Raw genomic sequence first — 27,247 nt, 5'->3', positions numbered from 1 at the left:
CCCCCATGCCATCCTTATCTCTACAGCATTATTCTTCTTTGCCATTACCATATGAGCGACGCTTCTGCCTCTATTTCTGGCTCTTGATTGTCCTAGTATTTTGTCAGACATTTCATTTATAGGACACTGCTACCTATTTTGCCCTCAAGACTTCAAAACAAACAAGTACTAAATGGGATTCTTCTGTTTTCCCTTTGACTTTATTATCTTTTGATACATTATGGTCCTCATGATTACTACATTGAAAAATTTAGAATCATTTTGTCAGTTCTCACAGATATTTATCTATAATATAATAGCAAATTTGCTCCTTTAGCTACTTGTCCACTGGCATTTTCCTAATTCAGACCCTCATTATGCCTTTTGTTTCTTTCTCTTTTTTTAAAAAAAAATTTTTATAAAAGTAATGCATATGTATAGGAAAAAAGTAGAAAATACAGATAAATAAAAGGAAGAAAGAATATCCATATTCACACAACCCAAAGAGAACTAAGTATTCTAAATCTCTTAGTGTGTATCCTTCCAGACTTCTTCATTTTGATACACACACACAGAGTTTTAAATATTTTTCTCTCTGAAATTTTTGATATCTCAAGTGGGATTATATTATACGTATGATTTTATAAACTTTTTTCGCTTAACATATAATCTTTTATTAAAAAATTTTCTGCACAATCATATTGAGTCTTTTGGAGACTTAGTCGAGCTCTGTAGAGACAGTAGAACCTCACATTTCTGTCAGATAATATTCCTCAAATACAGCTAAGGTCTTTCCTGGCTGTCCTAGAACCTTTGTGGCACACCATCGCTTACAAAATGAGTTTCATATTTATTAACCTGGTGTCCAAGAAACCGCAGGCTAGTCCCTCTTGGAGTAGTAGTGGGGAAGAGGTGAGACAACATAGCCGAGTGTGGGAAGAACCGCTGTTGGGCTGGCAGAACAAGCGAGAACAAGTAGAAGGACCCTCTCTATTCTGAAGGCATAGCTGTGACTGCTAGAGACAGTGCTTTGAGCTGATACCCAAAGAATGACTTAGTTAGCCAGGCCAGGAGAAGAAGGGGCTGGGGTTGGGCTTGGGGGTTGGGAGGATACCCTCTCAGAAGAAGAGAGATCACAAGTTAATGCCAAAGGTCTAGAGAGGCCCCAGAAAGCAGGGCTTGATGGAAGGAAGAAATTCGGTGCCTCTGAAGGCTGGTGTGTGTGTTTGTGGGGGCCTTGGGGGGTGGCTGTAAAAGTAAAGGGCTGGTCCTGAAGGGCCATTTCTGGAACCTTTCAGAGCCTTGTTCCATCACTGCCTGTTGCATGGAACCTTCCTTTTTTAGCCAGAGAAAACCCCGTGTCTAAACTGCCATGGCTCTTGGCCTTCCTCCTCTCAAAGCTTTTATCACTTTTTACTGGACAAACTCATTGTGTGTGTGTTTTTTTTAATTCGTGTGTCACAATTTCTTCTATATTTTGTAAGTTCCTTGGAAGGAGGGCCTCACACCCGAACATCTCATTTCACCTATATTGCATGTAGTAGGTGGTCAGTACTTGTCTGCGGAAGTAACAACATAATAAGCTCAGCAGGTAGTTTCTAAGAAGAAAGAGGACAATTACTCATACTTGCATCACCTGTTCTTCCTGAACACAGCAGAAAGAACAGAAATAAGCATGACAGACGGGGATCATACTCTTCAAGAATCTAATGTCAGGGCGCCTGGGTGGCTCAGTCGTTAGGCGTCTGCCTTCGGCTCAGGTCATGATCCCAGGGTCCTGGGATCGAGCCCCGCATGGGGCTCCCTGCTCAGCGGGAAGCCTGCTTCTCCCTCTCCCACTCCCCCTGCTTGTGTTCCTGCTCTCGCTGTCTCTCTCTGTCAAATAAATAAACAAAATCTTAAAAAAAAAAAAAAAAAGAATCTAATGTCATCTTCCATGATAAGCTCTTGTAACTCACAACCTGTTCTCTGTCTATAAAGCTCCACATCTGAAACTGATGGAGTGCGAATCCCCTTCAGGTATGGGACGTTGCCACAGACATCATGCGAATTATATTGCTTTCTAATACAGTGATTTCTCAAGGTCACCAGGTCTTAATACAAAAATACCACATTTTTATAATATCTTTTTAATATTTACATTTAATAAATATTCTTTACAACTCCATTCAGCAAATACAGGCGAAGGAGGTGAAGCACAATCCTGCTTTATGAAGCCTTCTTCTGAGGTGCCTCTGGGAACCCTCTTTTGTAGCTCACATTTGCATTGTACAGCATTTCAGAAACGTAAATGTTCCCACTGAAGCTCATGTAGCATACAGTATTTAAACCAGCCTACCGGAGTGTTCCTGCTGATCTATCCAAATAAATGCAGATCGTTTTTTGTTTGGTTTGGTTTTGTTTTTTAAGATTTTTTTTTTTAAGATTTTATTTATTTATTTGACACAAAGAGAGACAGCAAGAGAGGGCACACAAGCAGGGGGAGTGGGAGAGGGAGAAGTGGGCTCCCCGCAGAGCGGGGAGCCCGATGCGGGGCTCGATCCCAGGACCCTGGGATCATGACCTGAGCCGAAGTCAGATGCTAAACGACTGGGCCACCCAGGCGCCCCTGTTTTTTAAGATTTTAAGAAATTTTTATTTATTTATTTGAGAGAGAGAGCATGAGCAAGGAGGAGAGGCAGAGAGAAAAGCAGACTCCCCACTGAGCCGGGAGCCTGACACAGGACTTGATCCCAGGACCCTGGCTGCTTAACCAACTGAGCCACCCAGGTGCCCCAATGCTGATCGTTTATTATTATTATTATTATTATTATTATTGTTATTATTATTATACTTTATTCATTTCAGGGTCAGTCCGTGTTACTTTCAGTGTTTTGTGGCAATTTAACTGTTGAACAGGTATCTTGTGGAAAGTATGCCAGTTCCCCAGTATGTAGGGAAAAGATGATTGGATGACACCTCTGAAGGTATTGACAGAAAACTAGGAGTACATACCTTACTCTAACTGTTATAAATTTTTCACATTTTTCATATGCATTTTGCGTTTGTAGTACCCCTTTGGTTGTCTAGTTTATTAGTTCTGTATCTCACTATAACATATTATCTCAAAACTTAGTGGCTCAAAATACATTTATTACCTCATGGTTCCTGTGTGTCATGAATCCAAGCAAGGCTCAGTGGAATCTTCTAGCTCACGGTCTCACAGGCTGGCTGTCCTCAAGGTGGTAGCCAGGCACAACTGGAGAAGGATCCGCTTTCACGCTCACTCACATGGTTGTTGGCAGGATTCAGTTCCCTGTTGGCTGCGGGCCAGAGGCCCCCTCATTCCTTGCCACATGGGCCTCTCCATAGGCCAGCTTACAGCATGGCAGTTGGCTTCATTACAGCAAGAACGCCAAGAAGCTCCAGGGAGGGAGGGCACGCAGAGGTGGCAGCCATAGCCTTTGGTAATCTAGTCCAGGTCCTACCCATCACGTCCTCTCTCATGTATTCATTGGAAGCAGATCACTAGGTCTAGCCCGTATTCCTGGGGCGAGAGTACGAGGAGGTGAGGATTATTGCAGGTCAGCTACAGTTAGGAAAACTTTTTTAAGACCATAAATTTCCATTTGGTAGAGGATGAGTTCTGTACTTTGAGTCAGCTTGCAGTTGTATGTTGGAAATGAATATAAATATTACATGTTTGTATAGCCAGAGACCTGAGTTATAATGAATATGTTAAACTGAGAAGTTTTGGCTCTTACTGGCTGGTGTCTGCCCATTCTCCTTATTCTCCAGATGGGGAAGCTGCCCCACCGTGCTGATGTCCATCAAGGCTGAAGGGGCTGTCCGATCAGGACTGTTCCCTCCTGCATCTCTTTAGACATTGACTCCAAGCATATTTTTTTCTCATAATTACATGAGATACACCTCTTTTGTGTGTTGAAATACATCTTTAAAAATGAGCGTTCAATGGGCACCTGGGTGGCTCAGATGGTTAAGCGTCTGCCTTCGACTCAGGTCATGATCCCAGGGTCCTGGGATCGAGTCCCGCATCGGGCTCTCTGCTCCTTGGGAGCCTGCTTCTCCCTCTGCCTCTCTCTCTCTGTCTCTCATGAATAAATAAATAAAATCTTAAAAAAAAAAAAAATGAGCGTTCAAAATACTACGGTAGAGGAAGCTTAACTTTTGTTCCCAGTGGCTGTGAAGTGAGGGTTCCTGGCCTGAGGCAGTGGTTCCAGTGTATCTGGCTGACCCAGGCCATTTTTGTTAATCACTCAGGACCTCTCTAAGCCCTGAGGGGACCCAGGCTTCCCAGCCGGAACCACCTCAGTTTAGTGTTATCCCTTATCCTTAGAGACCAGGGTAGTTAGACATTTCCAGAACCAGCCTGTCCCCTAAAGATTCTTGTGTCCACATCAGATCACCTCATATCATTGTCTGGGTTTTGACTTAAAACCCTACAACAAAGGTTGCAGCCTTTGGGGCCAACCAGAAACATGGACATTAAGACTGAGAGTCACACGCAAAAACATTTTAAACACAGTGTATGTCCCTGGACATTCCAGCAAATTTATAAATTAATTTTCCTGCCCTGATTTACCAGGAGCAGGTTCTCATATGCATACAGTGGCCAACCCATATGACCCAACTGTTTTGATAGTAAGTGATTTAATTTATAGAGGTGACTGATCGGCAGCACGAAGCGGTCAGCACCCATCAAAGGAAGTTGTATTACTCCCAGTTCCCAAGGGAAAGGGTGCATCGCCCTCGCTGGGCCACAGTGGGAAGCTGCTGGGTCTGTCTGGGTCGGGCGGGAGGTAGGAGTGAAGGAGAGAGCGCAGGCCAGAGCCTTTGTTGGAAGAATGGGCGAGGCCGGGTAGGCAAGTTTGAGCAAGCTCAGGATTGGATAGTTTGAATAATTTCATAGAGAAGGCAGCTTGTGAGCCATTGCAGAGGAGGGCTTCTTGCAGTCTCCTGTGCAACTTTTAAACCTACCATTGCGTGGGTTCTTCCCATAGAAACTCTCATTGGGCTGGGATTTTTTTTTTTTTTTTTTTTTTAAGAGCTCTCTGGGTGATTCTAGTATGCAAAAGGGCAGAACCAAGAACTGTGCCTTGGAGTATTCTCCAACCAGGTCTAGGGTTTGGTTCGGTTTTTTGGGGGTTTTTGGTTTGTTTTTAATGTTCAAATCCACTGTGGACTGACTGATATTTTTGTAAAATTCAATAAAAATGAGTTATTTGAGAAATGGGGAAAAGGGATAAAATGTGAGCCCAAAGATTAGTAGAGTCAACAATATACAGTAACTGTATAAAATTGCTATGAACATTTCAAAGTGTTACCTCGTGATTTCTGTCCTGGTTGTGGTGGACATGTAACCGTGTGGGACTCGTGTGGTTGGTCAGCAGAGACTCTGAGTAGTGCTGATGTCGAGGGCAACATGGCAAGAGTATCCTGTATTAAGTAAAGGGAAACATGTGCCATGGGAAGTGAATTGGGTTCAGATCACACAGGACCTTGAATGCTGGCATAAATCGTTTGGCTGTTATTCTCTAGGTATTGGGGAGCCAGAGAATTCTTGAGACGAATGGCCGGATCCCGGATCCCGGCTAAGGAAGCTTACTTTGGCAACTTTGTGTACAATGGCTTCACAGTGAGGATAATTGTTAGCAAGGATCTGAAAGGGGCTGGATGGTGTGGCGAGCCACTGGGTAAAATCAAGCAAAAACTGTTATCAGGGGCGCCTGGGTGGCTCAGTCGGTTAAGCGACTGCCTTCGGCTCAGGTCATGATCCTGGAGTCCCGGGATCGAGTCCTGCATCGGGCTCCCTGCTCGGCGGGGAGTCTGCTTCTCCCTCTGACCCTCCTCCCTCTCATGCTCTCTGTCTCTCATTCTCTCTGTCTCAAATAAATGAATAAAATCTTTAAAAAAAAAAACAAACTGTTATCAGATTTCTGGAGAGGTCACTTCATAAATACTAATGAACTGCTTAGAGGAGATAAGAATTAAAGCTAGCCACTTTTTTTTCTCAAAGCTTAAATCATCCAAAAAAAAAAATCCTTAAATTCTAAAGAATAACCCACCTAATGTATTTTCAGAAACCACACAGATTGAAGATCCGCGAAAACAGTGGAGAGGGGAACAGGAGAAGATGCTCAAGGACTATCTCTCGGTGGCTCAGGATGCTCTCAGGACGCAGAAGGAGCTGTACCACGTGAAAGAGCAAAGACTCGCTTTGGCCCTCGATGAATACGTACGATTAAATGATGCCTACAAGGAGAAGTCAAGTTCTCACACAAGCTGTAAGTATAGCGTGACTGCTCAGACTCTGGAAATGGGGACCGAAGTGTAGCTAAGAGAAGGCCACTTGGGTTTCAGTGGAGTTTCATTTTGAGTCCTCCTTTCTAGGCAGAAAGAGTCCCCAGAAGCCACGAGAGGGGGTGAGGGCACCCCACAGACTTCTCAGCAAAACCCCTCGACTCCATTCCAGACAGAAGTCCCCACCCGCCTCATTTGTGGAGGATGAATCCCTTCTGGTTTTTGCTCCTTCCTCTGCCTGATTGCCTTTTATTTATTGATGAGTTAATTTTTACCTGTTCAGATCAAGGCAAATAATTTGGCCCCCTTTGCTACTCTTGTACAGTATTCTAGCGGGAGGTAGTGGGACTGTTGGCTGGAATGAAGTTTCTGTTGATCACCCTCTCATATCTCAGAAACTGATCATCTGGAGCTGGTTTGTCTAAAGAAGCAGTTTGGATGGGCTCAGAAGTTCTCTAAGTTTCTGGGTAACGCACAGCTCTGACAAGCTGTATGTGCTGTCAGGTCCTCAAAGAGTTTATACGTAGGCATGAAATCCAGAGAACAGTAAGCTCCATGGTCTTTATGACATTCCTCTTTCTTGAGTTTTTATAAAAAAATGATAAAGGTTTGAAGATTACTTTTTATATTTAGGTGTCTGATGAATGACAGTAAAGGAATTCTAAAGTAAGTATCCACAGAAGCATGTAAATCTTGCTTTTAGAGTTTGTAAATTCCAAGCCGAGAGCAAGGTATACAACTTGTAAAAGTTACTTTTTTTTTTTTTTTTCTCTCCGAAAAGTATTCTCAGGATCTTCATCCAGTACTAAATATGATCCCGATATTTTAAAAGCGGAGATCTCCACTACACGATTAAGGGTAAGATTTTTTTTTTTTTTTTAATTGTGGTTCTCTGTTTAACATATGTATAGAATCTGAAGGTGATGGGAGGGACTTCATTGACCCCCTGTCCTCTCCATTCGGTGCCAGGGTGGCCGGCCTACCTTTATGACCACATGTTCAGTGATTGAGAATGTCCTCGTTATAGAGGCACGTGTCCCATTTATCGGCAGTTCTGTTATCTGCAGTAGGTTAAGTGTATTATATATACCTCGTAATATTAATATGACATTTACAATATACTTAGTATATTTAGTATATTAAATCAACATTCGAGTCACGGGAACTTACCTTATCATGCTCAAATGTGTCTTCCAGGGTTCAGTGTAGCGCCCACAAATCGTGTTCCCAAGTCATTCCTTCTTGAGGGTAAAACTTTACTAGTTTTTCACACTTCCTCATGGATTGTTTCCTGATCTTTACCCTAAATCTTTTTGACCACACTGCTGCTAAGACCAGAGCTGCTTTATCCTTGATTTTTGGAGTCTTAAAGACTGTTTGTCGAGTAAATACATTCATGCAGCCAGTATCTCAATCATGAAATAGATTCTTACTGTGACTCCAGACTTACCCTGCATCGTCACTGCCCTTCTCCCCAAAGTTAACACTGGCCTCAGCAACACTGTAGGTGAATTTCTTACTTGCTTCCTTTGAATTTTGCTAAAATTCAATACATGCTGCCGTATGTATTCTTTCACGGCTTCTTTTGAACAACACTCCGAGATTCATCCACATTAACCTTTCCTGCAGCAAGCATTCCACTTTGTGTACATACCGTAAATTGTTTATCTCTTCTACTGTTGAGGTACATTAGAGTTTATTCCAATTTAAATTAAAAAATATGTCTTAATATACATTTCTATGATACATACCTTTTGGTGCACATAGGCACACATTTTTGTTTGTTATGAAACCAGGAGTGGAATTGCCGTGTTGGAAAATAGACAAGCTTCAGTGTTAGCAGGGGCTGACAGAGGGCTTCGGGTCTCTGACTTGCTGATATCTGCCCTTAAAGCCGACATGACTTTCTGTGCATGGCTTTTGCCTTCACCCCACAGGTTTTGAATTTTGTATTTTTACTCTCAGTTCAAAATATTTTCTAACTCTCTATGATTTCTCATATGAGGGTATTAATTTTTAAACAGTTGGGGATTTTCTTATCTTTTTTTTTTTTTTTTTTTTACTGATTTCAGCTTAATTCCCCACTGTGTATTTCTCTGTTCTAAAATTTCTGTTGGATTATTTTTTATTTCTACTTACTTGCCCAAATTCTGCACATGGATATGTAATTTTTTTGAACAAAATAATCACAGTTACTTTTAAATTCCATGTCTTTATTAATGCCGTGTATAGATTTCCTATATGTTGAATTCTTCGATTTGGTCTGTTTTTTTTCCTATTTGGTCAAGCTTCTTAGAGGTGATTACTTTTTTATTAAGAGCCATATGTTATGTATGAAGAAATATAAGGATAAATTGAGGTTTGGGATGATCTTGTCATCCTTCGGAGAGGATTTAGTGTTGCTTCTTATGGACAGTTAGGCCAGGGGCAGGTAATTGTAATTCAGTCATGGTTCAAGATGTCTGAAATCTGGGCTTCATTCCTTTTCAAAGATTGGGTCTCTTTCCACTTCACCCTTTCTCTTAGGGCAGAGCTCTTCAAAATCCCACCTGAACTTTGGGGATATTTTGTGGGGATATTCTATTCCTGCTCAATGGAAGCCAAACTCCAAATCTCTCCCCTGAACCTCTCAGCTCTGTGGGACCACCAGTAGCTAGCTAGCTCTCTGACCTCCGGCTTCAGTCACTGTGTTCTCCCAACTCGTCAGCTTCTCTGTTGTACACTCTAATGCCTCCAAAGGAAAAACAACACCAAGTCTGGATCCTGACTATGGGCTTTCCTTACCTTTAGGGTTTTTAACACAAGTTCTTGCTGCCATAGTAGTTCTCCAGTGTCTTCCTATAGATGTTTTGTTTTCTTTCTCACAACTTCTCTATTTGTTCTCAGAGGAAGAGCATGAGAAAAGTCTGTACTTTTGGAAGCTAAACCTCTCTTCAGTTTGGATTTCTTGGTTTAATGTGTGAAAACATTAATAGAAGTGTTCTGTGTCCTTCTACTGGAAATATCCATCCAGTGCATCACTGACCCTTTACTCTGTTGGTCCGCCCATATTTCTCTGTACACTTCTTGAGAATATTGTGGGACGGCTTGTCAGCTGCCTTGTTGTTGTACCTCAGGCTATACATTTCTGTGATTTAAAAAAAGGAAATGAAAGTATTTTGTTAAAACTTACTCTGAGTAAAATTTAATACTCACTGGAACTATGCACATATCAGGAAATTATTACATATTACAATTGCCCTTTGAAATTTTAAGTTTTTCACAGTTCTTGTCTTTGTAAAACACGTTGTAAATGGAATAACCAAAATAGGAAGAGTCTTCTATTTTTCCTTTTAGGAAAGGTGAAAACTAAAGAAGAGTTGTTGCTTTTTATTTTTTTAGTTCAAATTAGTTAACATACAGTGAAAACTAAAGAAGAGATTTCAAACAAAAGCATATAGGGTATCTCCTGCAGATAACCATTTAGAAGGAAATGAAGCCCCATCACAATCGGGAGATCCCAGGAGATCCCAAGTGGTCACATTCCCCAGACCTGTTCTCCTAATGCAGCAGAATCTCTCAGATAAAGCTTATTTTATACCAGGTTTGATGTACTCTTACTATCAGAAGCCTTATATATATATATATATATATATATATATATATATATATATATATATAAATTTTTTCCCCCCATCCCTGTGAGACCACAGAAAGTGCTTCCCTCCAGAGGAGTTTATAAGACAGTCATAGCCAGTTGTAATGGAAGATAAGAAGTGACACTCTCTTCATCTCTTTCATTAGTGAAGAGGTGCTCATTTAACACTTTCTGGCAAGGTAAATGCCTTTTTAAAAATGTTCCCATAGCAAATCGGCCCTTGTGGTCTATGTTGCTGTAGTCGTGGTTTGAACACAGGCAACAGCTGGCGCCTTCACTCTCCTGTTTGTGCACGTTTTGGCCACTTTGAGAACGCCCCAGCCATTCAGAGGTGGATGGGTAACTTGGCAGAGTCTCATAGATTTTGATAATCTGGCCTTTCTTGGCTGGCCTACCCTGTCGAAATCCCTGTGTTGGCTAGTCCTTTTTCACAAATTAATGCCACAGAAATAATAACTCACAAATGAACTAATAACTTTTCATTACTTTGGTGTCTCGAGTACCTTCCTGCATTTTCAGTCACTAACAGTTTTTTAGGCATAGCCAAACACTAACTTCATCTTCATTATTTTGATCTAACAGTATTAGTAGATGTCCTTCATTTGTTATACGGAATTAGAGCTAGTTGGTCAATATTGAGGAACTAGGTATTTAGGAACATCTGTCTAAAACATCTGTTTTATAGTGTGGTCATAGGTATTGGTGATAATTGGGTTTTCTTTTCCCTCTTGGTCAAATGGGATAATTGGGTTTTCTTTTCCCTGTAGGCAGCTTATTTCTCATTTTTGAAATTGTGAAATGAATAAGTTAATGCTTTTTATTAATATACTCATAACTTTTAGAGGTGGTATTTAATTGTGTGAGAAAATATTTCTTAGGAAGAGGAATATAAAAACTTTTTACTGCAAAATTTATTATTTCTATAGTGAAGTCCATTATTTCTATGTAAACTGGGAAAAAAACTATTTCATTTATTCATAATAGATACTTAGACCATATCCTTCTTGGGGTAGGAAATGGAATGTCTCATACAAACTGAAACTTAAATTCAGCTGATATTTTAAAAAATTCATACTCCATACAAACATTCATGATAAAAATTCTCAACAAAGTGGGTTTAGAGGAAACATACCTCAACACAATAAAGGCCATATATGGAAAACCCACAGCTAACATACTCAATGGTGAAAAACTGAGAGCTTTCCCCTAAGGTCAGGAACAAGAAAAGGATGTCCACTCTTACCACTTTTATTCAACATAGCAATCATACAATAAAAAGAAATAAAAATCATCCAAACTGGTAAGGAAGAAGTCAAACTTCCACTATTTCCAGGTCACATAATACTACAAATAGAAAACCCTAAAGACTCCACCAAGAAACTGCTCGAACTCCTAAGTGAATTCAGTAAGCTCTCAGGATACAAAATCAATATACAGAAACCTTTGCATTTCTGTACACTAATAAAAAAGCAGAAAGAGGAATTAAGGAATCAATCCCATTTACAATTACAATTAAAATACCTAGGAATAAACTTAACCAAAGAGGTGAAAGACCTGTATTCTGAAAACTATAAAACATTGATGAAATAAATTGAAGATGACACAAAGAAATGGAAAGACATTCCATGCTCATGGATTTGGAAGAACAAGTATTACTAAAATGTCTATACTACCCAAAGCAATCTACACATTTAATTCAATCCCTATAAAAATACCAACAGCATTTTTCACAGAACTAGAACAAACAATCCTAAAATTTGTATGGAACCACAAGAGACCCTGAATAGCCAAAGCAATCATGAAAAAGAAAAATGAAACTGCAGGCCTCACAATGCCAGACTTCAAGTTATATTACAAAGCTGTAGTAATCAAAACAGTATGGTACTGGCACAAAAATAGACACATGAATCAATGGAACAGAATAGAAAGCCCAGAAATAAACCCACCATTATGTGATCGATTAATCTACAACAAAAGAGGCAAGGCTTTGCAATGGGAAAAAGACAGTCTCTTCAACAAGCGATATTGGGAAAACTGAACCACTTTCTTACAGCATACACAAAAATAAACTCAAAAGGATTTAGATATGAACGTGAGACTTGAAACCATAAAAATCCTAGAAGAGAGCATAGGCAGTAACCTCTTTGACATCAGCCATAGTAACTTTTTTTTAGATATGTCTCCTGGGGCAAGGGAAACAAAAGCAAAAATAAACATTGGGACTTCATCAAGATAAAAAGCTTCTGCATGGCAAAGGAAACAGCCAACGAAACTAAAAACCTACTGAATGGGAGAAGATATTTGCAAATGACATATCTGATAAAGGGTTAGTATCCAAAGTATATAAAGAACTTATACAACTCAGGGTGCCTAGGTAGCTCGGTTGAGCATCCCACTCTTGATTTTGACTCAGGTCGTGATTTCAGGGTCATGAGATCAAGCTCCACGTCTGGCTTCATGCTCAGTGGGGAGTCTACTTCTTTTCCTCTCCTTCTCCCTCTGCCTCTCCCCTCACTCACATGTGTGCACTCTACTCTCTCTCTCTCAAATAAAGAAATCTTTAAAAAAAAAAAAAAAAAGAACTTATACAACTCAACACTAAAAAACCAAACAATCCAATTAAAAAGTGGGCAGAAGACATGAACATACATTTCTCCAAAGAAGACCTACAGATGGCCAACAGACATATGAAAAGAGGCTCAACATCACTGATGGTCAGGGGATTGCAAATCAAAACTACAATGAGATAGCACCTCCCACCTGTCAGTATGGCTAAAATAAAAAACTCAAGAAACAAGTGTTGGCAAAGATGTGGAGAAAAAGGAACCCTCATGCACTGTTGGTGGGAATGCAAACTGGTGCAGCCACTGGAAAAGACGGTATGGAGGTTCCTCAAAAAATTAAAAATAGGTTCTGTGCCTGCTGGTGGTGGCCACATCACTGTCTGGCAGAGGTGGGAATAGGCGGCTGCAGCCTTTGGGCTGGGATGAACTGCTCTCTCGGCAGAGGCCGGGGAGCTGAGCCAGAGCCAAGGCCAGTCCAGTGGTAGCACTTGGACTGACCTTCGCTGCTGCAGGATTTGCAGACTGTTACATTTAACTGCAAGCCATGAAACATAGGGAGCCTCAAGTAAAACAAGTTTTTCAAAGTCCATCAAAATCTGCTTTCAGTGGTGGCTATGACAGAGGGGGGGGTTTGATCCAAAATGGCAAAATGAGAGGCAGCATTAATACTAGGCGTAAGGCCTACTGCGAGTAAAGGAAAAATAAGAGATGCTCATCAATGAATTATGCTTTTAAATCACCCAGACAAGGGAGGATCTCCTTACATAGCAGCCAAAATCAGTGAAGCTAAAGACTTACCAGAAGGTCAAGTTAAAAAATGAAGAAAATATGTGATGAATTTTAGGTTGTTGTTTATATATACATGTGCCAGCTTTTTATAATAAGATGCCTCAAAGCTATAAATAAATATATAAAGATCTACCCTACAATCCAGGAATTACACTACTGGGTATATATCCAAAGAATATGAGAACAATAATTTGAAGAGATATATTTACCCCTATTTTACTGCAGCACTATTTACAATAGCTAATATATGGAAGCAGCCCAAGTGTCCCATCAATAGATGAATGGATAAAAAAGATGTATGTGTGTATATATGTGTGTGCACATGTATATCCATGTATCCACATGTATCCATGTGTACACAATGAAATATTATTTAGCCATTAAAACAAACAAAATCTTGCCATCTGACCAACATGGAAGGATCTAGAGAACATTATGCTAAGCAGAATGAGCCATTCAGACAAAGACAAATGCCATAGTATTTCACTCATAGGTAGAATTTAAGAAAAAACAAAGAAAAAATAGGAGACAAATAATAAAACAAAATCTTAACTACAGAGAACAAACTGATGGTTACTAGAGGGGAGGTCAGTTGGGGGGGTGAAATGGGTGAAGGGGGATTAAGAGTCTACTTATCTTGATGAGCACTGAGTAATATATGGAACTGTCGAATCACTATATGTACACCTGAAAGTAATATAACACTGTATGTTAACTACAGTGGAATTCAAAATAAATAATAATAAAAAAAATTTAAAATTTTTAAAAAAATTTATACTCCAAATTACATATAGGTGAGATTTGGTGGAGAAAATAGTTGGTGAATTTTAAATTATCACTATTGTTTATTAAAGTGAAGTAAAGTGTTGGAAGTGTAAAAGAAAACCCTTAGAAATACAAATGCATTTGAGAAATTTGTTGAGCACTATAGCATATAGGCTGTGATCCAACTTTTAATTTTGTAAAAAAAAGAAAAGAAAAAGAAATAATAAGGCCCCTTTGGTTAAATTATTTGTACTCTACTCCAGACACATGGCTGATTGGTGAGCACTGCTATTAATACCAATGTACTCTCTTTGTTCTCAAATACATTTACTCGCACATTGTTAATACGAATTCACTTTGAATTATTTTTAGCAATGATGGTGGACTTGGGAAAGTCAACTATAATCTTACCTATTTGCAATCTTGTGCATAGATTTAAAAGAATGGCAGTTCAACTAAGGTTTAGTTTGTCACTGTGAAGGGAGTTAACTCATGTGCACATCAAATTATGACACTTTAACCAGTGATGTAAGTAACACAAAAATCCTAGCAATGTGCTTCAGATGAAAAGAAATATGCCTTCTGAGAATGTAAATTGCTGCCAATAAGGCTTGTCTCTTGACTTGACATGAGAGTTGTTTTTATACTCACACTACACTTAAAACTGAGCTTATATCCTAAGTTTTTCCATCTGTGACTTACCCGATTTTAGCATGCTGAAGGAGATAGACCAGTACTAACCCACAGCACCCAACTGTATATTAGATAAGGCTATTACTCCTTTAGGACGTTCAGAAATTGTATTGTAGTACGCCAGTCTTCCTGAATCTTGAGTGAAATGAAGAATGGTGTGACTTGACTCATACTGGCTTAAAAAAACAAAAACAAAAGAGAGAGCAAGAGTGAAAGAGAAAAGGAGAGAGAAGTACTCTATTTAGTGCAAGAACTGGAGTTGTCTCCACCGTGATGGACTAGTAGCTTGAAGTAATTAAAATTCACAGCACAGAACTGCTTTTTTTCCCAAACCATATTCAGACCTTGAGTAAAATGATTCTGTAACACTTAATCACATTTTTGGTTTCATAATATTTTCTTTCTTTCTCTTTAATGATTTTGGTCTCCTTTTCTAGCTTTGAAGGGGACCGTCCTGCAAGCTAAATAATATGTACTTGAAAAGAAATCCTTCATTGACACTGTATTGTTGGGAAAGAGATGCTTAGTTTCTCCTCGCCTAGATAAACTACCAGATCAGTTTCTCTGGCCATGATTTTCAGTCTTCTCCATCTTCATTCATAAACATTCTTATATCCACAATGCTGGTGGCAATTTATAAAATTAAATGCAATTAGCTTCTTTTATGGGAAAATATACATTCTAAAGCAGAGAGGAAAATAATAATTCATAAATGATAAATTTTAAATGATTCTGTAAAGCCTGCAAAACTCATTCTCTCATTTTTGAAAGGCCATAGAGTTAAGCTTTGTGGAGCTGTATGTGATAAATGAATACATTCAAACCAATACTTACATTCTCATACTTTTCCTTGATACATACACAACAAATACATTGACTTAATGTGTTCACATTAAATTTTGAAAGAATCAGTCTCATAAGGCCATAACAATGAAGTAGTGAAAAAAAATTGCTATATTATATGCATTTTGTAATTTTCAGCATTTTTATGTGCACGTTAATTTCTAGAGGTAGGGTGGTAGACATAGTATTATCAGCTTCTACTTTGTCAAAGAACCAGAATCTGAGAGAGCTCCTTCAAGATATAGAAAAATAGAATTGTATGATTTGAGATTAGCCAATTGGATCCCAGATTTAGATCTTGTGCCTTTGGAGAGGAAAAGGAAGATTGATGAAATAGGTCCAACAGAGAGATATTTTGCCTAAAATACAGGTTGTTGGAATCACACAAATACCTTTTAAAAGCTTGAAATGACTTGTTGCAGTCCAGGAAGGATTAGCTGCTATAGGAATTTTCTTCCAATAGCAGACAATTAAAGAACTGGACAAAATCTATAAAACAACTGCTTTCAGACATTGGATAACAGGCAGCTGAACACTGTAATCTCTTACCAAAGGGAAACAGAAGAGGTGAGCCCCGAGATCATACCATCTCCAGTGCAGGTGAAGGACTCAGATGCAGTCTACTTGTGTGCCTGAGCTGAAGAATCAGAAGAATAAAGTTCAGTGAAGTGGAAGTGTCTGGAATTTGTGGGAATCCTGGGGAGGAGGGAGCTACAGAGAGAGAAGAGGCAAGAGAAAGCTCTGGAGATTTCTAATGCAATCTCCTCAAATCTTTGGCTGAGTAAACATGGTCTAAAATATGACAAGGATGGGGAAAGAAAGCAGTAGGACAAACAATTCTCAGAGCTCATAGGACTAGGAATAGTTTCCATCTACAAGCCAGAATGGAGAGACCTCATAAGTTATGGGGCAGTAGAGAGACCTCAGTAGTGGGGCCATGTTAGTCTAAGGCCAAAAGGCCGCCTCTGGAACTGCCGTAAACAAAATTACAAGCAAACCTTGAGTGGATCACATTTATTTATTTATTTATTTATTTATTTATTTATTTATTTATTTATTTATTTTAAAGATTATTTATTTGACAGAGAGAGAGAGAGGGAACACAAGCAGCAGGAGTGGGAGAGGAAGAAGCAGGCTTCCCGCGGAGCAGGGAGCCTGATGCGGGGCTCAATCCCAGGACCCTGAGATCATGACCTGAGCTGAAGGCAGTCGCTTAACCAACTGAGCCACCCAGGCGCCCCTGGATCACATTTATTTAAACCAATTTAACTGTGTGATAGAAGAAGGTCCATCACTCTTTAAAAGAATGCATCAAAATTCAGCACCAATGATGTAAAATTCACAATGGCCAACATCTAGTCAAAATTTCCATGCATGTTCGGGAATGAGAGTAGGGAGGAGAAGCAGAAGGAAGGGATCCCCAAGGGGCATGAGGAAGCTTCCAGGGGAATGATGGATATATCCTTTAACCTGATTATGTTGGTGGTTTTGTGGGTATATGCATATGTCAGCACTTATCAAAGTATACAGTTTAAGCATACTCACTTTATTATATGCCAGTTATGCATCAATAAAGCTATTAAAAATTGCCAAGCATTCAAAGAAGCAGGAAAATACAACTTGTAACAAAAACAAGAAGTCATAGCTATTACTTAATTAGCAGGCAAACATATTAATTACACACATGCTCAGTAATGCAGAAGAAAACATGATAAGAGAAAATAAAGATATAAAAAAGATCAAAATGGAAGTTTTATGGATTAAATATGTAATATCAGAAACGAAAAATACACTGGTTGAGAACAACCTATATGTTGAGTAAAAAGATCAGTGAATTTAAGAGATAGGAATAGAAACTATCCAAAATGAATTACACAGATGAAAAAAGCCTGAGAAAAATTTAACTGCACATCAGTGTCCTCTAGCACAGTATTAAATGATCTAATGTATATGTTAGAGTCCCCACAGAAGAGCAAGGAGGAGGAAATCACAAAAAATGCTTGAAGAAACTAAAACTCTTAAGTCCATAGGTACAGGAAGCAGAATAAAAAGCAGAATAAAAACAGAGATCACACCAAGGTATATCATAATTAAATTGCTGAAAATCAGTGATAAAAAAACAATCTTAAAAGCAGCCATAGAAATTAGACAGTTACATACAGTGGAACAAAGATAATGACAACAGATTTCTCATCAGAAGCTATGCAACCAACAAGGCAGTGGAGTGATATCTTAAGAGTACTGAACAAAAAAATGTCAACCTAGATGGCTATACCTAATGAAAATATCTTTCAAAACTGAAGGCAAAAACAGCTCACTTCAAAAATGGGCAAGGCACTTTAACAGACATTTCTCCAAAGATGTGCAAATGTGCCATAAGCATATGAAGAGATGACAAACATCACTAGTCATTAGGGAAATGCAAATCAAAGCCACAATGAGATATCACCTGACACCCATTAGGAAGTTTTTGTTTTTAAAGGGCAAAATAACAAGTATTGGTGGAGAAATTGGTACCCTTATGCATTGCTGGTAGGGATAGAAAATGGTACAACCACTATGGAAAACAGTCTCTGCCGTAGATTTTTCTTTCCAGTTTCTGGGAAAATTATTAAAAACATGAAAACCATTCTTAACTCATGAGCCATAAAAAATTGGACTGCAGGGTGTGTTTGACCCACAAGCTGTCATTTACTGATCTTTGCCCCGAGAAACCACTGAGAAGATATAGAGATATTAGAGGTATTGCTAAATAATGGAGATAAAATGGAATCATAAAAAAATATATAACTAATCCAAAAGGAGGCAGGAATAGAGGTAGAAAGGATAAAAGAATATATGTGACAATTAAAAAACAAATATAAAGATAATAAACTTAAACCCAGCTATACCAATAATTACACTAAATGTAAATGGTGTACATGCTCCAGTTAAAAGGCAGAAATTATCAGAATGGTTGAAATAAGACTCAACTTTATGATGGCTGCAACAGAGCTATTTTAAATGTGAAGACCCAGACAGCTTATAAATTAAAGGAATGAAAAATATCTACCATGAAAATACAAATGCAAGGAAAATTGCAGTTGTCATATTATTATCAAAGTAAACTTTAGAACAAGGATATTTTTACCAGGGGTTTTATACTAATAAATAAGTCAGTTCCTCAAAGGACATAAAGATGTATGCACATAACCCTAAAGATGTACACACATAGAAACAGAGCTTCCAGATACCTGAAGTAAAGACCAATGAAGCTGAAAGGAGAATGACAAAGTCACAATTATAGTTGGATATATCAGTACTCCTTTCTCAGTAATTAATGGAATATATAGACAGAAAATCAGCACAGTTGTTGAAGTTTTGAACAATACCATCAAACCAACCTGATCTAATTAACATTTGTAGAACACACCAAAAACAGCAGAACGATATTATTTTCAAATGTAGGCAAATTCCCAAGGAGAACTTACTCAAAGCAATGAACAGAAGTCTCAGTACATTCAAGGGGACTGAAATCAAATGGAGCATGATTATAGTGGAATTAAATGAGACCTCAAAAACAGACCTATCTGGAAAAACTTTAAGTGCCTGGAAATTACTAGCGTATTTCTTAATAATTCATTGGTCAAAGAAGAAAGCAGACAAAGTATATTTTTTTAATATTTTGAACTAAATGAAAATGGAAATACCTAAAAATTTATGGGATGTAGCTAAAACAGTGCTCAGAGGGAGGTCATTGGGAACTGGAACTCTCACACATTACTACAGAATGCAAAGTAGTACAACCACTTTGGAAAACAGCTTAGCGGTTCCTTATAAAATTAAATATACACTTAAACTGTTACCCAGCAATCCCACTTGTAGGTATGTACCCAAAGAAATGAAAGCATATATATACCCACACAAAGACTTGAGTGTAGATACTCACAGGATCTTTATTCTTACTAGCCCAAGCCTGGAAATCACCTAAATGTCTATCAGTGAATGAATGGATAAACAAATTGTGGTTTATCCATAAAATGCAGTGTATGGTTTATCCATGAAAACAAGCTACTGGTACTCACAAAATGGATGAATTTCAAAAACAATATGATAAGTGAAAGAAGCTAGCCTTGAAAGTCTACTGATTGTATGCCTCCAGTTGACCCTTGAGCACCATGGGCTTGAACTACCCAGGTCGACTTAATACATTGATTTTTTTTATATAAATATAGTACAGTACTGTAAATATATTTTCTCTTCCTTATGATTCCCAAATAACATTTTACTTTCTCTAGCTTACTTTACTGTAAAAATAGTTATATAATACCTATATACAACATATGCTAATTGGCTGTTCATGTTATTTGTGAGGCTTCCAGTCAACAGTAGGCTATTTTGGGAGGGAGTCAAAAGTTAAATGCAGATTTTCGACTGCACAGGGGGTCGGTTCCCCTAACCCTTGCGTTGTTCAAGGAAATTCTTGAAAAGGAACAACTGACAGAGGTGGTGAGGAAGTTAGGTGGGAAAGAGTTCATGTGAAGGTCTTGATATCAGAGAATTTGTGGGATCTTCACTAGAGGGAGAAGAGGTGAGAGTATTGATCTAGGCAATGGAGTGAAGTCGGAGCACGTGAGCCTTGTAGACCACTATAAAGACCGGGGACGTTAATCTGAAAGAGGCAGCCACTTGATGAAGTTCTAATGATTTGTATTTATTTTCTGCTAGCTTAATTGATATATAATGATACCAGGGGTTTCAGTTTTATCTTTGTTAAGAGGTGATTTATTTTGTGTGTGTGTGTATGCGTGTGCATATGTGATGCTCTACCTTTTCTATTACCATTTGCTAGTTTATTTATTATCCAGCAGCTTTATTGAGAAATAATTCACATACCATACAATTTACCTATATGTAAAATGTACAGTCACTGGGTTTCAGTATGCTCATAGTTGTGTACTCATGGTCACAATCTTAATTGTAGAACATTTTTGTCTCCCCCAAAAGAAACCCTGTACTTATTAGCAGTTCCTACCTAGTCCCCACACAAGCCCCAAGCAACAACTGATTTCCTTTCTCTCTCTAGATTTGCCTGTTCTGGACAGTTCATATAAATGGAATCCTGTAATATGTGGTCTTTGTGATTGGCTTCTTACACTTAGCAAAATGTTTTCAAGGCTTATCCATGTGGTAGCAGGTGTCAGGACTTAATTCCTTTTTATTGCTGAACGATATTCCATTGTACAGACATACCACATTTCATCTCTTCACTCATTAGTTGGTGTTTATTTGGATTGTTTCCACTTTTGGGCCACTATGAATAATATGAACATTCCTGCACAAGTGTTTATGTGGACATATGTTTTCATTTTTCTTGGGTAGGTGGAATTGTTGGGTCATATGGCAACTTATTGGCTTATTTTAATTACTTGTGGGGATCTAACATTGGACCCTCTGTATTTTTATTTAATATGTATATCTCCAGGTGTAGTATATTTCACAAATATTTCTTACAATTTTTTCCAGTGGCTTTTGCTTTATTTTCTTCTTACTGTTGTTAAAGTTTGAGTTTTTTAAAAATATATATACATTGTATTCAGTCATCTTGTTTCTGATGACAGAATCCATTTATTATTAATCACAAATGGTTCCAACAGCATGCGGGGTTCTGTTTTCCTCTACTCTTTAGTAAAGTCAAAAAATGTTTTATTATTGATCCCTTCTCTATCTGGAGCTGATTTCTCATTTTCTTTAAAGGTGACTTTTGAGGTGAGGCAGGATGGTGAAGGATTTTCAGGGAATTGGAAGTGGTGGTGAAGAGAAAGATCCCTAGAAGGAGCAAGCTGACAGTTGCCCTTTGTTGGCTTGCCTAAGGAGCTCTCGGCAAGATGGTAGAGAAAGTGGTGAAAGGGGAAGGTAGTCATTAGTAAAATGCCATTTTGCTCATTATAGCTTTAATGTTGCAGGGTTCACTTTTAGGGCAAACTTCTGAAACCTGCCTGTCTTGTGATCCTTCCAAGGTCCACAGATTTCTGGTATTTACTTTTGTCTTATTGTCATCTTCTTTCTCCTTCTTTTAAAATAAAACTTATTACACTAGGATTGTCGGAAATCGGAAGAAGCTCCATGATTTCCAATCATACTCATCACATTTAATCACAGCATCTTCCTGGTTTTCAGAAATAACTTTAAAATCAATTTAAAATGTCACTTGCTTTGGTGTACTCAGTATAGAAAGTGGGAAACGTGCAAAAGCCATGGGTCTCTTGCTTCCAGTTTGATACTCTGGGTTGTGAGATTTGATTTCTTAGAAGTAAGCCTATAAAATTAGATGGTTGGCTATGGCAGAAAGTTGAGTATGTAAGAGACAGAAAGCATAGACTCCAGGGCTTGTGGGGCTCTTCATGTGTTCAGTTTGGGTGGGCTATAAGAATAATGAAGTTTCTAAGGTAAAATAAGGGCCATAGATTTTATTTGGGTCATTTTCCAAAATTCTGGTTTGTCTTTGATCTTACATGTTTGTACTATCATGCCATTAATAACTAAAACATCTATGATTATAGTTTTAAAAACCTTCTCCTGGGCTCTGGATTGTTCCCCACTGGTTGGTAGCAGTGTAAGCTTCAGCACATTACTTACTTATTCTTTTTTGGTTTGAGATTCCTCACCTATAAAATAAGAATTGAAACTATCTATAGAATAGCTGTGAGGATTGAAAATAGGCATTTATATTTAGCACAATGCTGGGAATACATAAAGTCCTCGTGAATTTTAGCTGTCATTATTGCTTCCTGGTAGGGTCTGTATTGTGCAAATTTGCAAGTCAGCATTAGCATAATCCTTTAGCTGTGATCTAAGGACATTGATTTTTATTTTCTGTGTCCTACATTTGAGGGTGGGATGGAGAATGGAAGAGGAGAAACAGTGATCCTCTAATAGTTAATGATGTCACATGGTTCTCTGAGAAGAAAGGTTGTTGAACTAGTTCAGACCATATTCTTGAAACCGAATACAATTGGAAATGATGTTTGATTGGAAATAATACCTGTTTTCACTTGTCATTATGATAGAAATCAGACTTTTTCATAGTTAACAACATAAAATGCAACATTGATACTTGGAGCTAAAGATCATTCAGGTAGTCCACTACGAAGACTCCCCAAGATGGAAACAGTACTTATAGCAGGCGTTAGGTAAAATAAATAATGTGGAATGAAAGCAAGCACAGGTTAGCTTCCTCCATCTTTGTCACTCAATGGACAATAAAATCTCACTCCCATCACTTAAACAGACAAGAGTGTGAAAGTTCCAAAGTTAATGTTAGATTTTAAATGATAATTTTTGAAAAAAATTTAAACTGGTGTGTCCAAATGATTTTTATGTAGAATGCTATTTTATGTCAGTGAGATATGCTCATTGTTTTAATTTGGTGGTTCTGAGTGAATTCAGTATCGCCATTGTTTCTATCCACTGTGTTTTCAGAGGTAAAGACAGGCTTCAGGCCAGTTACTATTGATTTTTGGATTAACTGTGGTTGTTGTTCTGAAATAAAAATGTTACAGTCTTTGGTAAACAGCTCTTTAGAGGTGCTGTCATAAGTAGAAGTACGGGAGGAATGAGCTATTGATTACTGATGGCTCTTTTGACCTGATAATAATCGAATGCTACAACTGAAATGTCTTTATGATCCACCGCGAACGAGCTCACTCTCTTCGTGAATATGAAAGCACTTCCACAGTCCAGGTCAGATGGCTGCTTCTCCGTGAGGCCAGGCGGAAGTGCTCCTGTCCGCCTTTGGATTCCAGTAGCATCGCTTATACTTCAGATAAACTCAACAGATAATTTATCAACAGATAAATGATTGAATATCCATACTTCCCAAAGTGTTGTGCTTTAGGTGTGCAAACATGAGTATCACACGGCTCTTGTCCTTGTCACTTTATTCTACGTAGTGCCTACTCTCCCTCTTGATTTTTTTCTCTCATTTTCCAAGATGCTGTTTTCCCTCCAACTTCTCTTGCTGCTACTTTGCAGCATGTTTTGTCCCTTCCTCTAGTAGATTTCTGAATGATGAAGGTGCCTTAGGTGTGTTCCTGGACTCTCTTCTGTTTTCAGTACACACTCTCTCTAGGTGATCTCATTTATTCTCATGCATTTAAAGTACTATCTTGATGTCAGTGACTCTCAATTTTATATCTCTGGTCCAGACACTTGAACATCGAGCCTCCAGATTCCAATGGCCTTTGAAGTTTCCTGAGTATCAGAAAATTAAACATCTCAAAGAACACCCTTGATCTTACCCCCAAATCTGGTCCCACCCTCCAGGGAGGCACCTTCGTGCCCCCACCTGGCAAGCCAAAATCCTGGCAGTGATCTTTGACACATCTTGTCCCTCACCCTGCGCCTTGAGCCCATCACCAAGTCCTGTTGATTCTGCCTCCCAAATATGTTCTTCCTCTGGGCTCTACTCTCTATACACTGCCCCCAGGCCAACCCACGGTGCAGGGGGAATGGCCCCTTTTGGCCCCTCTGGTCCAATCACCAGAGTCATGACAGTGGTTTTTAAAAATCATAAAGCAGATCATGCTTTAAAATTCCTCCCAGTTCTCCTTGTTTTTTTTTTTTTTTTTTAAAGATTTTATTTATTTATTTGAGACAGAGAGAATGAGATAGAGAGAGCATGAGAGGGAGGAGGGTCAGAGGGAGAAGCAGACTCCCTGCCGAGCAGGGAGCCCGATGCGGGACTCGATCCCGGGACTCCAGGATCATGACCTGAGCCGAAGGCAGATGCTTAACCAACCAGGCACCCTAAATCCCAGAGATTTGACGAGTTCCCTCCTCTCATGGTTTAGGGTTTGTGCACAAGCTCTGCCTTTTGAGGACCCCCTTTACCAGATGAAGCCCCGCTGACCAGCTCTGCTTAAACATCATTTCCATAGACAGGCTTTATCCAGCTTCTCACACTAAATCAGGTCCCGTCCCCCTTTTTCATCCTGAAGTATCCCGAACCTTTCCTTTACATTCCCCATGGTAATTGGTAAGATTTATTTCACTGGATGATTATTTGCTCAACATCTGGCTCCCCCATTGTTCTGGAGGACCCGTGAGGGCAAAGATCTGGTCTACTTTATTCACACTTGAGACCCAGGACCTGACAGACACATAGTGGAAAGTCAGTAAATATTTGTGGAATGGATAGACTAAATAGGAAATAAAAGTTCAGAAGCGCATTGAAATACTGTCTAACAGAATGCACTTCAAACTTAAGGCTATAATACGGAAGTAAATTTCTGACACCCACGTGAAGACCTTTAGTTTGTGACTAAACCAGACTTCTGCTGGTTTTTTGACCTATCACATTTTAGCATTGTCATCACCAAGACTGTATTTGGCAACAGGAAAAACAACATATTTTTTAATCAGATTGACACCGGATGTTTATTGATCACGCAGTGCTTGTCCTTGTCATTTTTATTCCTCATAGTGCCCGGTAGTCTTCTAGAAGTTTGGGACGCAGCTGGTGCGATACAGCTTACTTTCCCATGGGGGACAGACAGTAAACAAATACACAGAATATTTCAGCTCTTGAGAAGTACCATGCACTAAGTAAAACATAATGGCATACTTCACTTGTCATTATGATGGAATGGGATGGTTAGAGAAGTCCTATTCCAAAAGGTGGCATGTAAGCTGAGACCTGAGTGACAGGAGTCCGCTCTGGCAGATCTGAGGGAAAGCCTTCCAGCCAGGGGGAACAGCATGCTGCAGAAGCAGAGCGGGTATTGCCCGATACATTCGCGAAACAGAGAGGTGGCTGGCGGTCCTGGAGCGCAGCAAAGGAGGGAGGGAGGAGCACGCGCAGAACAGAAACAGAAACCGGGATTTCAAGGTCTGACTCCCCCCTTCCTGGCTATTTGTCACAAAATGGAGATAGTCAGGACACCAGCTTGCAGGAATGTTGCTAAATATGATGATGAGGGTAAATATAGGGGATAATGAACGTCACTGATAATTTAAACATAATTAACCTGCCTTCCACAGAATTTATGTCAGGGGGAAGCCAGCAGAGTAAATGTTAAACTAATGGTTATGTCTGTGTGTTTAATAGTTTCCTGATGGACGATCTCTTAAAACAGTGTTGCTAATTATTTACAAACATTCTTATTTACATTGGTTTCTCACAAAAGGTTAAAAAGCTGAAGCGAGAACTCTCACAGATGAAGCAAGAATTGCTGTATAAAGAACAAGGCTTTGAAACGTTGCAACAGTGAGTATAAAAATACTGAAATTGGGAATAATTCAAAGCCCCCTAACTCATACAAAGAAAATAGAAGTACAGATTGCCTAAGAGATCTCTCAGAGAAACATAAAGTAAAAATGGCTCAGAGCTCTGCACCAAAAACCAAACAATCAACCAACAAACAAAAAACTTGGGAAAATCTGTCTACTTTGAAAAGGTCTAAAGCTTTATGAATCATTGGCGAGTCAGAGAAACCAGTGAGAAACTTCACTTTGTCTGGGCACCTGCCAGCCTGCTCTTAAGATTGAGGTTCTTGCTATAGGGAATGGTCGCAAGAGCGCCTCCACGTGCGGCTCTCACGTCTGGACAACGTGAGCCTCTCCTGCCTGGAGCCCTGGGTTGGAGACGTCTCTCTGCCCCTTTGTCAGCCCCAGGTCCCACCTAACGGGGGCTGAGCTCAGGGAGCAAGTCAGGAGGTCAGCAGAGAAGCTTGAGTGGGTTCCTCATTTCCTGCCTTTCTTCTGTCCTTTCCATTCTATAGTCAAGTCTGATGGGCCACTGGCCTGACTCTAGACTGGGCCAGGCCAAGGGAGATGTAGACGGCAGAGGGTAGCGGATTCTGGAATCTCCTGCCCCGTTCCCAGTCCCCAGAAGCCACCGTTCTCCCGGCTGACGAGGTACTGCCGAGCTAAACCCTGACAGGCACACTGGGCTTTCCAACCCTCACGATCCCTACCACACGGTCTCTGGTGTGAGGCAAGAAGCTGATGGTTTTCACAGCCACATGACCACAAAGAGAGGATTGAAGGCATTATCCCTCAAAAGGCATTCAACTGGTTTTTTGTTTTTGTTTTTTTTTTTACTTCCCTCCTCTGTGTGCAGGGCTCTGAGCCAACCATGGTACAGTGTTTATAGAGAGTCCCTGATGGCCTGCACGTTCTTCCCCCCCATCCCCCTGTCTCCCTCTGCAGCAATCCAAGGCAGCAAGGCATTACCCCTTTTAAAGATCCTGTGTGTTTGTTGGCCAGACAAAACATAAGCTGGTTGTTCTGTGTGTTTGCATGATGAGTTACAGCTCAGGACACCAGTCATGACTCCTGACCATCCATCATATGGCTGATTTCAGATATGGGTCTTCGGGCTCAATCTTTTTTTTTGCCACTCACCTCAAGTAATCATCACCATTTTATTCTTTCAGATGCTCCTGTCCTAGGAGCATACTAGAATCATCTGAGGAGCTTTTTAAAAAAATACCTGTTTTTGGTCTCCATCTAGGTAAATTTTGTGTGATCCCTAGGTAGTTCTCTAGGATGGCTGTGTTCTAAGAACCTCAGCTGGCTGCAGAGCTGCCCCGAAGAACTGAGCAGACCGAGAATGACATAAATGTGATACTTGGTAATTGCATATCAACATAAAGGAGGGCTTTGTGGTGGGAGTGGAGAGAGAAAACAAACTTGA

General features: G+C 39.4%; 1 protein-coding gene, 1 long non-coding RNA gene and 1 pseudogene across 3 annotated transcripts in view; 2 read left to right on the top strand and 1 right to left on the bottom strand.

The window, feature by feature from the left end:
* Positions 1-27,247, top strand: part of WWC2 (WW and C2 domain containing 2) — a 202,419-nt gene that overhangs the window by 107,499 nt on the left and 67,673 nt on the right. The window contains exons 1-4 of one of the 2 annotated variants that reach the window (XM_035004283.1): positions 6,180-6,263; positions 6,913-6,945; positions 7,061-7,137; positions 25,737-25,816. In XM_035004283.1, coding sequence (XP_034860174.1) covers positions 25,767-25,816 — 50 coding nt within the window. In that variant the 5' untranslated portion in view covers positions 6,180-6,263; positions 6,913-6,945; positions 7,061-7,137; positions 25,737-25,766. Of the gene's footprint in view, positions 1-6,059; positions 6,264-6,912; positions 6,946-7,060; positions 7,138-25,736; positions 25,817-27,247 lie in introns of those variants that run through there. The other variant, XM_035004282.1, reaches the window with a different exon arrangement.
* LOC118010087 lies at positions 8,466-16,216 on the bottom strand. Its single transcript, XR_004679115.1, has 3 exons — positions 16,120-16,216; positions 14,737-14,903; positions 8,466-9,406 (listed from the first exon to the last, which is right to left on the bottom strand). It is a non-coding gene; the product is annotated as an uncharacterized LOC118010087 (long non-coding RNA).
* LOC118010086 lies at positions 12,976-13,319 on the top strand (annotated as a pseudogene).

The sequence above is a fragment of the Mirounga leonina genome, unplaced genomic scaffold (assembly GCF_011800145.1).
Source record: "Mirounga leonina isolate KUSES-001 unplaced genomic scaffold, KU_Mleo_1.0 Mir_128, whole genome shotgun sequence".
Taxonomy (NCBI): Eukaryota; Metazoa; Chordata; class Mammalia; order Carnivora; family Phocidae; genus Mirounga; species Mirounga leonina.
This window is presented reverse-complemented; position numbering and strand designations above follow the sequence as displayed.